Raw genomic sequence first — 13,908 nt, forward strand, 5'->3', positions numbered from 1 at the left:
GGTGCATGTTAGTACTTCCCACTCCCTTCCCCATCTAACCCCAGCCTGAAATGTTACATCTCATTACAGTGAAAAATATTTTCCAGAAGGCAAAATAATCCAGCTTGAATTCCAACCCTTATTCACCTTGAGCAGATCACTTTCAATCTTCTGAGATAAAGGTGTAAGTCCACATGACTTCTTTTCCCAAGGTTTTCTAATTATGACTCCCACTCTCCAGGAGGAAAGCACCTAGCAGCCCCAAGTTAGGACCCACTGGACTTAGACAAAGAAGAGCATTCCCCATGCAAATAATATACTAGAGGTTTCCCTTCAACTAATTTGTTTAGCTGAAATGGTAAAAATAGGACCACCAAGAACAAACCACAGGAGTCTCAAGATAATGATGCTATTTACTATTTTATTGCTACATTAGAAATGAAAATAAGCTGTGAGAAGCTGCAAAAGCATGCAACTTCCTGAAGATTAAGAAGCAATGGAGGCATACATTGTGGCAGGTTAAACTGGCTTATCTTGCAAAGAGTACAAGGGCTACGCACACAGAGGTAATCAGTGGTGATATTTTTAACAGCATGTGCCATCTGGAATTTAAGTATCAACAGGAAGTGTAAAACAAACTTCAGAGGACAATGACCACCTCTGACTTCTTAGGCAGGAAGTGTATGTGAGAAATCATCATCAGGTGCTTAAAATCTCTACCAACACATAGGTTAACAAAAAACAGGCCTAAAACCAAGACTCTTCAGCAATGTCGAAATTTGCTCTTGAAAGGAGATTTCCATTTTACGATGTTTGAACACTTTCTTTCTCCTGCTGGATAGCTGAAGAGGAAAAACAAACCAAAAATTATTTAGAGTATTTTCTTAAGATTAAACCACTTTCTTCTAAAATTGCTCGGCATACCTGTTAATGCCAAGGCATTAACCACAAATCCTCATAGTCAGTGTGTGTGTACATGTATATATATGCCGATTACTGGAACAATCATGAGAATTTACGTCAACTTTGTATTACTTTTCCATTTGAGAGGTAGATCTATGTTGTTGCCTTTTTTTCTATAGATTTGAGACTGAAAAGTGGGACATTTTTCTTCAGATTTATCTATCACCATATTCATATGATTAGTAAATTATTCACTTTTAGATAATTTTGGCTAACTCTGAAACTATCAAATAAAGCTGATGTGACAAAAAGTGTCCCTCACCTCTTCTGAATATGCTTGCAGTTTCTCTAGCAGACTTTCAGCTCTGAAGGGCAAAATTGATCCCTTGAGTCTGGGAGCCTCGAATACACTCATGATCTTAACTAATTTTCCAGCCTTATCAGGCAGAGAAGGCTCTTCAGGGACGAGATCATGGACTCCAATATTTAGAAGGAGAAAAATTCCAAATAACCAAAAGCAGACAAAGCTATGGTTTTTCTAGTACTAAGTCTAATATTTCAAGATTGGTTTTAATGTTTTTTTTTTACAAGAAACTAGTTTTTTATTCCCCCATTACTGCTAGTGCCTGCCATGTGAGAACCTTTTATTTAACCCAAATAAGGCAATGATTTGATAGTCTTAACTGTTCCATTAAAGATAATAATTCTCTAACTATTGCTGACTTTGTGGGAACATTTACTAGAAGACAGTTTCATTTACTGAACCTATTAACTCACACTATTGTTTGTCTCCACTAGAAAACCCCATGACTTACTTTCCTTCGAGGGAAGAGTATTTTTCTCTTCAGTATTGGTTTTCTTCAGTTTTGACTTGTCAAACTTCTCCACTTCTGATAAGTCTGGCTTGTCACTCATCTTGGCTAAAAGACTGAAAAAAAATTTAAACCTTAGTTGGTAGAAATATTATCAGATTAAAAAGTTAAGCCAATAATTCTCACACTTAATGTATATTTTACCTTCTGGTATCAATAGGAAAACAGCAAGATATGTTTAAAAAGTCTTATTTTTTATGAGAATAGTTTCAATTGTACATCAGTAGGCCATTTCTCAAAGGCAGCCAATGCCATTGCATAACGAGGCACTAGGAACCAAGACACCGGAAACCCAGAGCCAATATGTCTGACTCTTAAAATCAGAGTCTGCAAAGATAAAATGGAGGTGATAGGAGCGCAGGGGCAGGCAGCCATAGCCGGAAAAAGGAAGAGTGGGTTTAACCGGGCAGTGAGTTTGCTAGCAGGAGACGCGCTATTTGAGCATTTTCACTTCCCATTCAATCACTCTGCTTGGGGATTTGGGTGGAGGTGGCGCTGGCATGGAGGCAGGCAGCACACACAAAGAAGCTGGCATAGCTGCACTCATTTCTTGCCACGCTAAATGCCCAAAGACAGCAGCCTAAGGGGCTGCAGTGAGAGAGGGAGAGTATTTACCCCGACCCTAAGCGATGGCACGTCTGCCACTAGCCGCTTGCGGCACACGTTTGTTGGTAAACGCCGCAGGAAGGGCCAGCTGTTAGGCTCAGCCCCAGGGCCCCACAGCACGCAGTCAGCGAGCAGAGCCGAGTCCCAGCTCGGCAGCTTTTCTCTGGGACGGGCGAGGCAGGGCGATGAGGCGGCTCGGAGAAGCGCGGCCGGGAACCAGGGGAAGCAGGGGAGCGCCGTCCCCGCGCGGCCGGGAACCAGGGGAGCCCCGTCCCCTCGGCCGGGAACCAGGGGAGCGCCGTCCCCTCGGCCGGGAACCAGGGGAGCGCCGTCCCCGCGCGGCCGGGAACCAGGGAAGCGCCGTCCCCGCGAGGCCAGGGACCAGGGGAGCGCCGGGTACCGGAGGGCGTCCCTTCGGCCGGGCGCAGACAATGGGAGGCGCCAGGCGGCGGCAGGCAGCGCTGTCGCGCGCGTGCCCGGCCCCACCCCGGCCGGGGCGCAGCCGTCCCGCCGGGGGCCCAGGGCCGCAGGCGGACGCCCCCAGGCAGCCGGAGAGCCGCAAGCGCTCCCCTGCGGTCGAGGTGCCCCCCCGAGCCCGGGGGCCGCGCCAGAGCCCAGTCTCCAGCAGAGGAAGCCGGAACCAGCGGAACAATAGGCCGGGCTGTGGGCGGCGGCCGGGCTCCGGCTCCCAGCAACCGCGACCTCCGCCGCGCGCCCCCAGCCCGTCCGCCGCGCGCCCCCAGCCCGTCCGCCGCGCGGGGAAGCCGGGGCCCGGGCCCAGCCCGGCACGGCCGGGAGGCCCCCCGCGCCTCGCCGTCCGCACGGCCCCCGCCGCCCGCTTCGGGGCTCCCCGCCGAGGGCGCGGCACCGCCCAAGGCGGCGCCACAGGAAGACAAAGGCGCAGGCCGCCCGCCAAACGCCACCCCCAACCTCGGCCCCGCCGGGCCCGCACGCTGCGACCCCTCTCGCGCTCCGCACTCCGGGCGGCGCCCTCCCGAGCCCTTTCCCATCTGGCTCCGGCGGGGCCGCCCGGCCTCACCTGCACGCGAGATGGGACAAAAGCGGCCCTCCGGGCGTGTACCGCGGCTCTCAGGACCTGGCTGCGGTTCCCGCCTGCAACCCTCTACTTATAAAGCCCGCGGCTGGCCCCGCCCCAGCCTTCTCTGATTGGCCAAGGGCTCCCAGACTCTCTTCCTTGCCTCACCCTCCGCTGTATTTTTTAAAGATTTATTTATTTATTTATTTAGTTATTTGAAAGGCAGAGTTACAGAAGAGGGAGAGAGCGATCTTTCCTGGGCTGGTTCACTCCGCAAATGGCCCCAACTGCCGGGGCGGGGCTGGGCCAGGCTGAAGCCAGGAACCAGGAACTCCAACGGTGTCTCCACCGTGGCCGTGGGTGGCAAGGGCCTTCTGCTGCTTTCCCAGGTGCGTTACCAGGGAGCTGGATCGGAAGTGGAGCACCTTGAACTCCAACTGGCACCCATTTGGAATGCTGGTGTTGCAGCTTAACCCCCTCTATGGCAGCCCAGGCTCCCCATCCTCTGCTTTAGTTTTGTGAGGTGATGCCAGTGTTGTGGCTAGTGTGTTAAGCCCCTGCCTGTGGTTCCGGTTCTAGTTCTGACTGCTCCACTTCCAATCCAGCTCCCTGCTGATGCCCTGGGAAAGCAGCAGAGGGTGGCCCAAGTCCTTGGGCCCCTGCACCCACGTGGGAGACCTGGAAGAAGCTCCTGGCTCCTGTCTTCAGCCTGGCCAAGCTCTGGCCATTGTGGCCATTTGGGGAGTGAACCAGTGGATAGAAGATCTCTCTCTCTCTCTCCCTCACTCTGTCTATAACTCTATCTCTCAAATAAATAAAAATATTTAAAAAGAAAAGAAAAGTCTTGTGGGGCCTGAGTCCACTCTCTCACCCATTGCAACAGGGACTTGGTGGTCACACAGCTGGACCCTGTCCTTTCTGACTGCCGGGGGGTAACAGGGGCCCCTGCAATAAGTAGAACACATGGTGCTCAGTTATCATCGAACGTCTGGAACTCGGAGATACAAGCTGATTGAACTGTGCTCAGACTCTGGACTTTTTCTAGGCTGTGGAGCACAGGTAAGCCGTGATGACTGAATGGGGGTTTGGAAGCCACAGTCAGTGTTGTCTGTGCTTGACAGGTCATGGAGTAACGGTGCTCATGGAGAAGACGGGAGAGTCACCCACTCCCACAGCTAGGCATTCCTGTGACAGTGGTGCTCTCCTAGTAAAAGTCACATTTTTTACTTTCTTGGGCCCTGAACATATTTCCAGTCCCAAGTACTTTGCTTACCTGACTGAAGACTCTGGATAGATACATGTCTGTAGGTTGAAATAATAAATATACGACTGAGCACAATGTTTGGACAGCAGCACCACCCAGTGTCTGTTAGGAGAGAAGTGAGGATCCAGCAGTTACTAAATGTTCAAGGTCATTTTCTGGAGATTTTCCCGGAATCTTAGAGCCATTATGGTAAAATGCAGGTAGTACTGTGTCTTTAGCTTGCACCCCATGGTCTCCTGTTAGCTGACATGTGGCGGCATAGATGTACATTTCCATGCACAACATAAGGCATCATTTGAAACAGTGTTCCTGGCCTGAGACTGCACTCCTCAGGCCCTCTACCTACATCAGTCTGGTGTCAAGAGGGATGGCCATCCTTCTCCCCACCCCTACTCTCTCTCTCTCTCTCTCTCTCTCTCTGCCTGTCCTATTCCTCATTCACTCTACCCTAGCTGAGGTCTCCCTGCTGTTCCTCAAGCAATGAACTGTCGCTATTGTCTTTGGACCTTTGCGATGTCTGTTCCATCTTTCAGGAAAACTCTTCCCCTGATACCCAGATTGACTACTCTCTCCCCCCTCCTTGTAAGTTGCTTCTAGGAGCCAGCACTGTGATGAAATAGGCTAAGCCTCCACCTGTGGCATCAGCATCCCACATGAGCTCCATCCCATATGGGCTCCAGTTCGAGCCCCAGCTGCTACACTTCTGATCCAGCTCTCTGCTAATGGCCTGGGAAAGCAGTGGAAAGATAGCCCAAGTACTTGGGCCCCTGCACCCATGTGGGAGAGTTGGAAGAAGCTCCTGGCTCCTAGCTTCGGATTAGGCAAGCTCTAGCCATTGCAGCCATTTGGGGAGTAAACCGGCAGATGGAAGACCTCTGTCTCTCAAAAAATGTTGCCTCTATTCATTGTTTCTGATTTTTCTCTTCCAATTCTCTCTCAAACATACTCTAATCATGGATCTACCTTCTCTACTCCACTGAAATTACTTTCAGCAAGGTCATGAATGACTTTCAGATTATTCAGTCCAATGATTAATGCAATTCTTAGTCCCTCATTTTATTTTAACTATCAGCAGCACTGGGCACAGATGTTGCATTCTAATTATTTCACTTTCTTCACTTGGCTCCTAGAACATTTCATTTCCTTGTTTCCTCCAACCTTACCAGCTACTCCTTCTTGCTTCCTATACTAACTCCTCCTCTTCTTGCAGATCATTTAAAAGGGAGTTCCCCAAACTCAGTCCCTATTCTTCTAGTCACTTCTATCTATACTTCCTTGATTACCTTCCAATACAATGGCTATAAAAATATTCCTACGTTGGCAACTTCCAAATGCATGTCTGCAGGTCAGATCTGCATCCTAAACTTCAATCTGACATATACAACTGCCTCCTCAGCAACTCCACTCAGATATTTAATAGGCATCTCGAAGTCAAAACATCAAGCCTGAACTGTAATCTTTTCTCCAAAATCTACTTCTATAGCAATTCCATTAGTCCATATGCTCAGACCCAATTGACATCAACTTCAGTTCCCCCTTTTCCCTCTCGTTGCACATGTAATCCATTAGGAAATCATTTTGACTCTACCTCAAAATACATCCAAAATCCAACCACTTCTCACCAACTCCATCGGTACACATAGGGTCTAACCCACCATCATCTTCAGCTGCATAACCTCAACAACACTTTAACGTGTCTCTCTGCTTCCACTCTTGCTCCCCTCTGGTTCATTCACAACACAAAAGTTAAAGTGATTATTTAAATATATAAATCAAACATGGCACTTCTCAAAAGCCTGACAAGACATCCTATTCCATTCAGTCACAGCCAAAGTCCTCCCAAAAGCCTGACATTTTTGGATTCTCCCCTTTATCTCTGACTTCCTATCTCCTCTCCTCTTTCTACCCCAGCTGTGCCCTTCTTGCTGTTCCCCAGACAACCCAGGCTTACCCTTGCCATAGTACATTTATAATAGCTTTCCTCTGGAAGGAATGGTCTTTTCCAAGATGTCCAATTGTTTAAACTCTCACCTCCTTCAAGACTCAAACCTCACCTTATCAATAAGGCCTTCCTGAACCATCTTAACTGCAATCTGTCCTATTAGTCTACAGACATGTTTCCTATAATAACACTTGATCTTATCCAAAAGGCCGAGAAGCAATGTCTCCTATAATTAAAATTACTGGATGATGCAGTATGTACATATTCAACATAGCTATACATTGCCAAATAAATTTACACAGTAATTGCACCAACATACACTCATATGAGAATTGTGTAAAAGTTCCATTTTCCCCACATTCTTGCCAATATTTAGTATTTTCAAGCTTCTTTTGCCAATCTAATGGGTGAAATGAGTATATCCCTCGTGTTTAAATCTGCATTTCCTATATTATTTAATGCAGGTCAGCATCTTTTTATAAGTTCCCTGGTCATAGATATTTCCTCTTCTGTGAAGTACTTTTTCATATCTTTTACCCATTTTGGTTTAGTTGTTTGGCAACTAAAAGAAGTACTGCTTCTTATGAGTTCTTTACATAGTCTGTATTCCAATTATTGATCAGTAACGCATTTTAAAAAAAATTATCTAAATCTGTTGCTGGCTTTTTTTATATTTATATTTTTATTGGTTTACAGCAAGTGCATCTAGAACAAACCTGTCTGAGGAGAAAAATGACTTTTGGTATGCATGCAACTTGACTGGTGAGAGCCATATAATCTTTTTTTAAAAGATTTATTTCTTTCAAAGGCAGAGTTACAGAGAGGCAGAGGCAGAGGGAGAGAGAGAGAGGTCTTCTATCCACTGGTTCACTCCCCAAATGGCCGCAATGGCTGGAGCTGGGCCAATCCAAAGCCAAGACCCAGGACCTTCTTTGGGGTCTCCCACTTGCATGCAGGGGCCCAAAGACTTGGGACATCTTCACTGCTTTCCTACGCCATAGCAGAGAGCTGGATCAGAAGTGGAGCAGCTGGGACTCAAACCTGTGTCTTTATGGGATGCCAGCACTGCAGGCGGCAGCTTTATCCACTGTGCCACAGTGCCAGCCCCCAAGCCATATAATCTTATATGAAAGTATCCTGTTAGGCATGTTTTTTTTTTAAAGTTTATTTATTTTTATTTATTTGAAAGTGAGAGAGACAGAGAGACAGATTTTCCATCTGCTGGTTCACTCCTCAAATTCCCACAACAGCCATGACTGATCAGAAAAAGTCAGGAGCCAGAAAAAGCCAGACCAGCATGGCTGACAGGGATTCAACTACTTAAGCCATCACCTGCTGCCTCCCAGAGGATGCCTTAGCAGAAAGATGGATTAGAACTAATTTTTTATTGGTTTTAAAATTTTGGTTGGGTGAATGGGTCTTTTATACATCTAGACTTTATTGTGTATAAGGCACGTAAAAAGATTTGTTTCTGGGGCCAGTGCTGTGGTACAGTAGGCTAAGCCTCCTCTCGTGGTGCCAGTATCCCATATAGGTGCCTCTTGTGTCCCAGCTGCTGCTGTTCTGATCCAGCTCTCTGCTATGGCCTGGGAAAGCAGTAGAAGATGGCCCAAGTGCTTGGGCCCCTGCACCTGCGTGGGAGACCTGGAAAAAACTCCTGGCTCCTGGCTTCGGATTGGCCCAGCTCCATCCATTGCGGCCATCTGGGAAGTGAGCCAGTGGATGGAAGACCTCTCTCTCTCTATCTCTAACTCTCTCTGTCTGAAACTCTACCTTTCAAGTAAATAAATCTTTAAAAAGAAAATAATATGCATTATAACAGAGATTTGCACAAAGTACTATGGGAGTACAGACAATTAATTGCCACTTGGAGGATTCTGTAAGTTTGCATACAGTAAGTGGTGTTTGAGTTGGGTCTCAGAAGGTTATTTAGCCTGGTGCAGATGCAGATTTGGGAAAGGGAGGTAACTTCTCGTACTATACCTGACATAGAAGGCCTTCCACCATTTATTCCTAAACCACCTCCCCAAACTCAGCTGCTGTGTCTTCAAGACTATGAAAGTTAGGCTTTCATGCCAAATTAATCCATCAACTATATTTCTTTTTTATTTTTTAAAGATTTATTTATTTTATTTGAAAGTCAGATTTACAAGAGAGGGGAGAGAGAGAGAGAGAAAGAGAGAGAGAGAGGTGTTCCATCCGCTGGTTCATTCCCCAATGGCCTCAATGGCCGGTGCTGTGCTGATCCGAAGCCAGGAGCCAGGAGCTTCTTCCCGCTCTCCCAATCAGGTGCAGGGGCCCAAGGACTTGGGCCATCTTCTACTGCTATCCCAGACCATAGCAGAGAGATGGATCAGAAATGGAGCGACCGGGTCTTGAACCAGCGCCCATATGGGATGTTGGCACTGCAGGCTCCAGCTTTACCCACTACGCCACAGTGCCAGCCCCCATCAACTATATTTCAAAGCCATAGAATTTGAGTTTCCACCTTGTAGCTTTGCAGTATTCACAATGAATTTGCAGAATTCACAAGGAATCTGGAGCCAGACAAATTTTGATTCTATTCCAGACTCTGAAAACTACTGGCTATGAAGTCTTGAGCAAATGAAAACTAGAAACAGTGCTTATCTCATGGGATTTTGTGGCCCATTAGATAATTCTTGTAGTTTGGGTATAGTAAATAGGACAGAATACGCACTCAATAAACTATTATGAACGATACGTCTACTTTATCCATCCTTCTGATTCTCAAGTCAATTATGACACATGTATTGTATGTTTTTGTTAGGTTTTAGACACTTTAAAATACATGGTAGGAGCTACTTAGGAAGGAATAATGCTTATTTTGGCTTACATTTTTGGAGGTTAAGAGTCCAAGGTCAGACAGACTCATTGGTTCAGAGATCTAGTGAGGCCAGAGGACAGCCATGGTGAGCCAGATGGGAAGTGCACTCTTCTTATGTAATCAACTCTTTCATGAGCGCTACTGTGCAAGAGCACTTCCCCAATGACTTAAAGACCTTCCACCAGGCAGCCTCCCAGACACCATAATTAGATCAAGTCTCTACCCTTAATCCATCAACCAGAAATGCTGTTCTGTTCATCATTAGCATAAGTTTTTTTTAAAAGATCTAATTATTTATTTAAAATCAGAATTACAGGAGAGAGAGAGAAAGAGAGAGAGAGAGAGAGAGATCTTCCATCCACTGGTTCACTCCCCAAATGGTGACAATGGCCACAACAGATGGGGCTGGGCCAGGCCAAAGCCAGGAGTCAGGAGCTTCTTCCAGGTCTCCTACGTGGGTGCAGGGGCCCAAGCACTTGGACCATCTTCTGCTGTCTTCCTAGGCGCATTAGCAGGGAGCTGGATGAAAAGTGGAGCAGTGGGGACAGGAACCGATGCCCATGTGGGATACCAGCGCTGCAGAAGGTGACTTACCCACCGCACCACAGCGCCAGCCCCATGATTTGGGATTTTAAACATCTGTTTGGGGAGTCAAATCCTGTTCAAACTGCAACACTTTGTATCCACTATCATATGTGTTGCTTATATCCAACACTGGCAAATGTGTTGCATCTTTCCACACCTCATCACTTGTTTTTATTAGATATCATGAAGAACAAACCGATGAATAAGACCCCATCTCTACCTCAATGACAGTAGAGAACAAAAAGATATGTACACAATAATCATGAGACACAGCAGATTAAAGAAACCGGGTTCTTGCACTGGCCCTCCATAGCATGAGGAAGTTGGGCCATATAACCAAAAGATCATTTCCAATTCTAACATGATAATTTCATGATTTCTCTGATTGTAAGTTGCTACATCATAATCAATGAGTACTGGGGGAAAGTGGAAGAGAGGGAAATGTAATTGTACCCAGGAGTATAATAGAAGCCTGCGTAGGGGAAATCATAGTTGAATTGGTTCATAAAATATGATCGCTTTGATGAGGGAGAAATAAGAGTAGTAGGATTCCAGTAAGTGAGGGCTGAAAGAGCAATGGGTGGTATGGGGCACGATCAGGAAACACCTGCTAGTTTCTTGTGGTTGGAACATCAGGATTCATGATTTTTGATTAGGGGAAATGTGATGGAAAAAGTAGGCTAATGTCAGAGTATGGAACATTTTGAATGTCATTCTGTGTGGTTTGGATTTTATCCTGTAACCTACTCACACTGGAAGGTAACAAGGAGATACACTAAAAAGACTTGTAGCGGGGCCAGCGCTGTTGCACAGTGGGCTAAGCTGCCACCTGCAGTGCCGGCATCTCATATGGGCGCCAGTTCAAGACCTGACTTCTCCACTTCCAGTCCGGCTCTCTGCTATGGCCTGGGATAGCAGTGGAGGATGGCCCAGGTCCTTGGGCCCCTGCACCCACGTGGGAGACCCGGAAGAGGCTCCTGGCTTCTAGCTTCGGGTTGGCACAGCACCAGCCATTGTGGCCATCTGGAGAGTGAACTGGCGGGTGGAACACCTCTCTCTGTGATTCTGTCTTTCAAATAAATAAAATAAATCTTTTTAAAAAAGAAAATGCATAGAATGAAAAAAATGCAGGGATTTCAAAATATTTTGCACCAAAATAAACTTGTCTTAATTCCATTTCCTATGAACTTCTTGAAGCCCCCTCAAATAAAGGACAAAGGAGTAAAGTTAGAATAATTCCTCCAAATTAACTTGAAAATTTCACAAAACCCGAAAGGAAGTATTGGAAAATAACATGAAGGAATGCTTCACAAAAGAGGAAATAATGTCCAATAGCTACATGAAAAGATACTTGACATTATCAGTAATCAAGAAAATAAAATTTTGAGATGCCATTGTACACCCATTAGATTGGCAAAAATTAGGAAGTCTAATAATAACTGTTGGCCAGCAGGTGGTGCAATGAGAACTGTTAAACATGTTAGTAAGCATGTAAATAGTACCTGTCATAAGGAAGTTAGCCATAAGAAAAAGTTAGGCATCATCTAGTGAAGTGAAAGGTGTCCATACGCCATACAGGAGTAATTACATTCCAAGTAAATTCCCTGGAGACTCCTGTGTTTATGTACACTACTAACAATATTCCTGGTAACACTGTTTTGTAGCATTCAAAAACCAGCAACAACCAGAATGTCCCTCAAAGTTATGATGAATAAATTGTAGTATGCTGTACAAGAATAAAAATGAAACAACTACAGCCACCTTCAGCAGCATGACTGAATCTCTTAGACAATGGGGGATGAAAGAAGATAGTCATGATTCTACCTTTATAAGGTATAGAAAGTTCAAGCATCTGTAAACAAAACTTTTGTTAAAGGAGTCCTGAAAGAAAAGATACACCTATAAACAAAAGCAAATAAATGATTATCACAAAATTCAGGGTAGGAGTTAGTTCTAGAATGGAGGGAGGCATGTCATTAGTGGTGGAGAGATACACAAGAGGGGAAGAGGTTATTAAGATTTTTTTATTATATGAGTGATTGTTTTTTAAAAAGATTTATTTATTATTTGAAAGGCAAAGTTATGGGGAAGAAAGACAGAAAGACAGAGATTTTCCATCTGTTGGTTCACTTCCCAGATGGCCAGAACAGCCGGAGCTGTGCCGATCCGAAGCTAGGAGCCAGGAGCTTCTTCTGGGTCTCCCCCTGGGGTACAGGGGCCCAAGGAGTTGGGCCATCTTCCACTGCTCTCCCAGGCCATAGCGGGGAGCTGGTTCAGAAGTGGAGCAGCCGGGACTCAAATTGATGCCCGTATGGGAGGCTGGTGCTACAAACGGCAGTTTAACCCACTGGGCAACAGAGTAATAGTTTTATAAATGCTTTGACTGGCAGTTCTCTTGAATGCTTCTCCCTTCTGAATGAAATATAGAAAGATCATTAGTTGGAAACTATAGGGAAAGAAATGTTAAAAGATTTCAGGAAAGGTTGATTATATGAAATCAACAGAGACATTAGGGAGTAAATGAATAAGAAAATACAGCATTTTAAAAAATCTTATTCATTTATAAGAACTTTTTCTCTCATATGTAACATTATTTTATTAACTTTAATACACTATACTATATGTAGCTATCCTGAACACCTAGCTAAATTATAATACTGTTTAATGTTTAAAAATAAATTTTAAAGGACAGGCAGTTAGTCTATCAGTTAGGACACTCATGTCCCACATCAAAGTGGCTGGGTTTGATTCTCACTTCTTGCTCCTATCTCCAGCTTTGTGCTAATGCACACCCTAGGACACAGTCGTACTGGCTCAAGTACTGGGGTTCCTGCCAACTCCTATTACTCAGCCACGAAAAAGAATGAAATTCTGATACTTGCAATCAAGTGGATGTAACTGGAGTTCATTATGCGAAGTGAAATAATCCATACCCAAAAAGACAAATATAACGTTTTTTTCTTATTTGTGGTAGTTATTATAAATAGAGTACTATTTTTTAAATTTTTTTCTTTTTTTTTTTTTGGAGGAGTGGCATGGAGCTTTTTAATTTGGAAGGCAAAAAGTTACACTTAATGGAAGGCAGAGGTCATATTAATAACTGTTTATTACGAAGTTGCTTGGAGAATTAGCGAACTTCTCGGGGTTTTCCATCTGCATACCAAATCAGAGTTGAGAGTAAACACCAATCTTCTGAGAATCCACATGTTCAACAGGCTGCCTTCTTCAATAACTCTTATCCAGGGAAGTCCAAAAGTGAACATTCTTCGCGTCTCCTACTCCTCAGGTAAGTGAATGAGAATGATTCAGCCAACAAAGTTCATGACCACAAGGTGCAGGATGGTGCTGGCAAAGAGAAAATCAGCAAAGGCTCGCTCCGGGGAGATGCCTTGGAAATCCGCTTTGTTCTGTGGGTTGATCTGTATTCTCAGGCAAACCGCCAGGATGAAGCTCCCCACACAAGAGATGAAGCCCGACAGGAAAGAGTTGAAGGGGAAGGTGCCCACAAGGAGACAATAACCGAACTGCAGCTCCCCAGTCAGAAGTATGTACAGGAGATAGGCGTCCAGCAACTTCAGGCACTGCGGCGTGGAGCTCAAGTACTCTTCCAAGAAACGCGAAATTACCGACACTACCGACGTGGACATGACTACACCACAGGTACTCGGGCCCGTGCTCCTAGAGTACTATTTAGTATATAGTTATAAATAATGCCTCACTGAATCCTACCATGTAAATGACAGTGTATACTTATTTCACATGTTAAAAAAAAAAAAAAAGAAAGGGAGGGGAATAGTGGGGACTCTTGGGTACTAGTGAAGTAGACAGGCAAACAGGCTAAAATTGATTAGATTTGTGAACTGGAAGACCATGCCT

At 45.2% G+C, this 13,908-nt stretch overlaps 2 protein-coding genes across 2 annotated transcripts; both read right to left on the reverse strand.

Moving 5' to 3' along the window:
- Nucleotides 1-372: 372 nt before the first annotated feature.
- LOC133752944 (thymosin beta-15A) lies at nt 373-3,493 on the reverse strand. The gene is made up of 3 exons (XM_062183251.1): nt 3,400-3,493; nt 1,698-1,810; nt 373-821 (listed from the first exon to the last, which is right to left on the reverse strand). Exons 2-3 carry the CDS (start codon nt 1,795-1,797, stop codon nt 784-786), a joined length of 138 nt encoding a protein of 45 aa, XP_062039235.1. The 5' UTR covers nt 1,798-1,810; nt 3,400-3,493; the 3' UTR covers nt 373-783.
- A 9,666-nt stretch (nt 3,494-13,159) lies between these two features.
- On the reverse strand, nt 13,160-13,699 carry LOC133753296 (dolichyl-diphosphooligosaccharide--protein glycosyltransferase subunit DAD1-like). Its single transcript, XM_062183813.1, has one exon. The coding sequence runs from the start codon at nt 13,677-13,679 to the stop codon at nt 13,338-13,340; it is 342 nt and encodes a 113-aa protein (XP_062039797.1). The 5' UTR covers nt 13,680-13,699; the 3' UTR covers nt 13,160-13,337.
- Nucleotides 13,700-13,908: the final 209 nt, after the last annotated feature.

Source organism: Lepus europaeus, chromosome X, assembly GCF_033115175.1.
Source record: "Lepus europaeus isolate LE1 chromosome X, mLepTim1.pri, whole genome shotgun sequence".
In the NCBI taxonomy this organism is placed as follows: domain Eukaryota; kingdom Metazoa; phylum Chordata; class Mammalia; order Lagomorpha; family Leporidae; genus Lepus; species Lepus europaeus.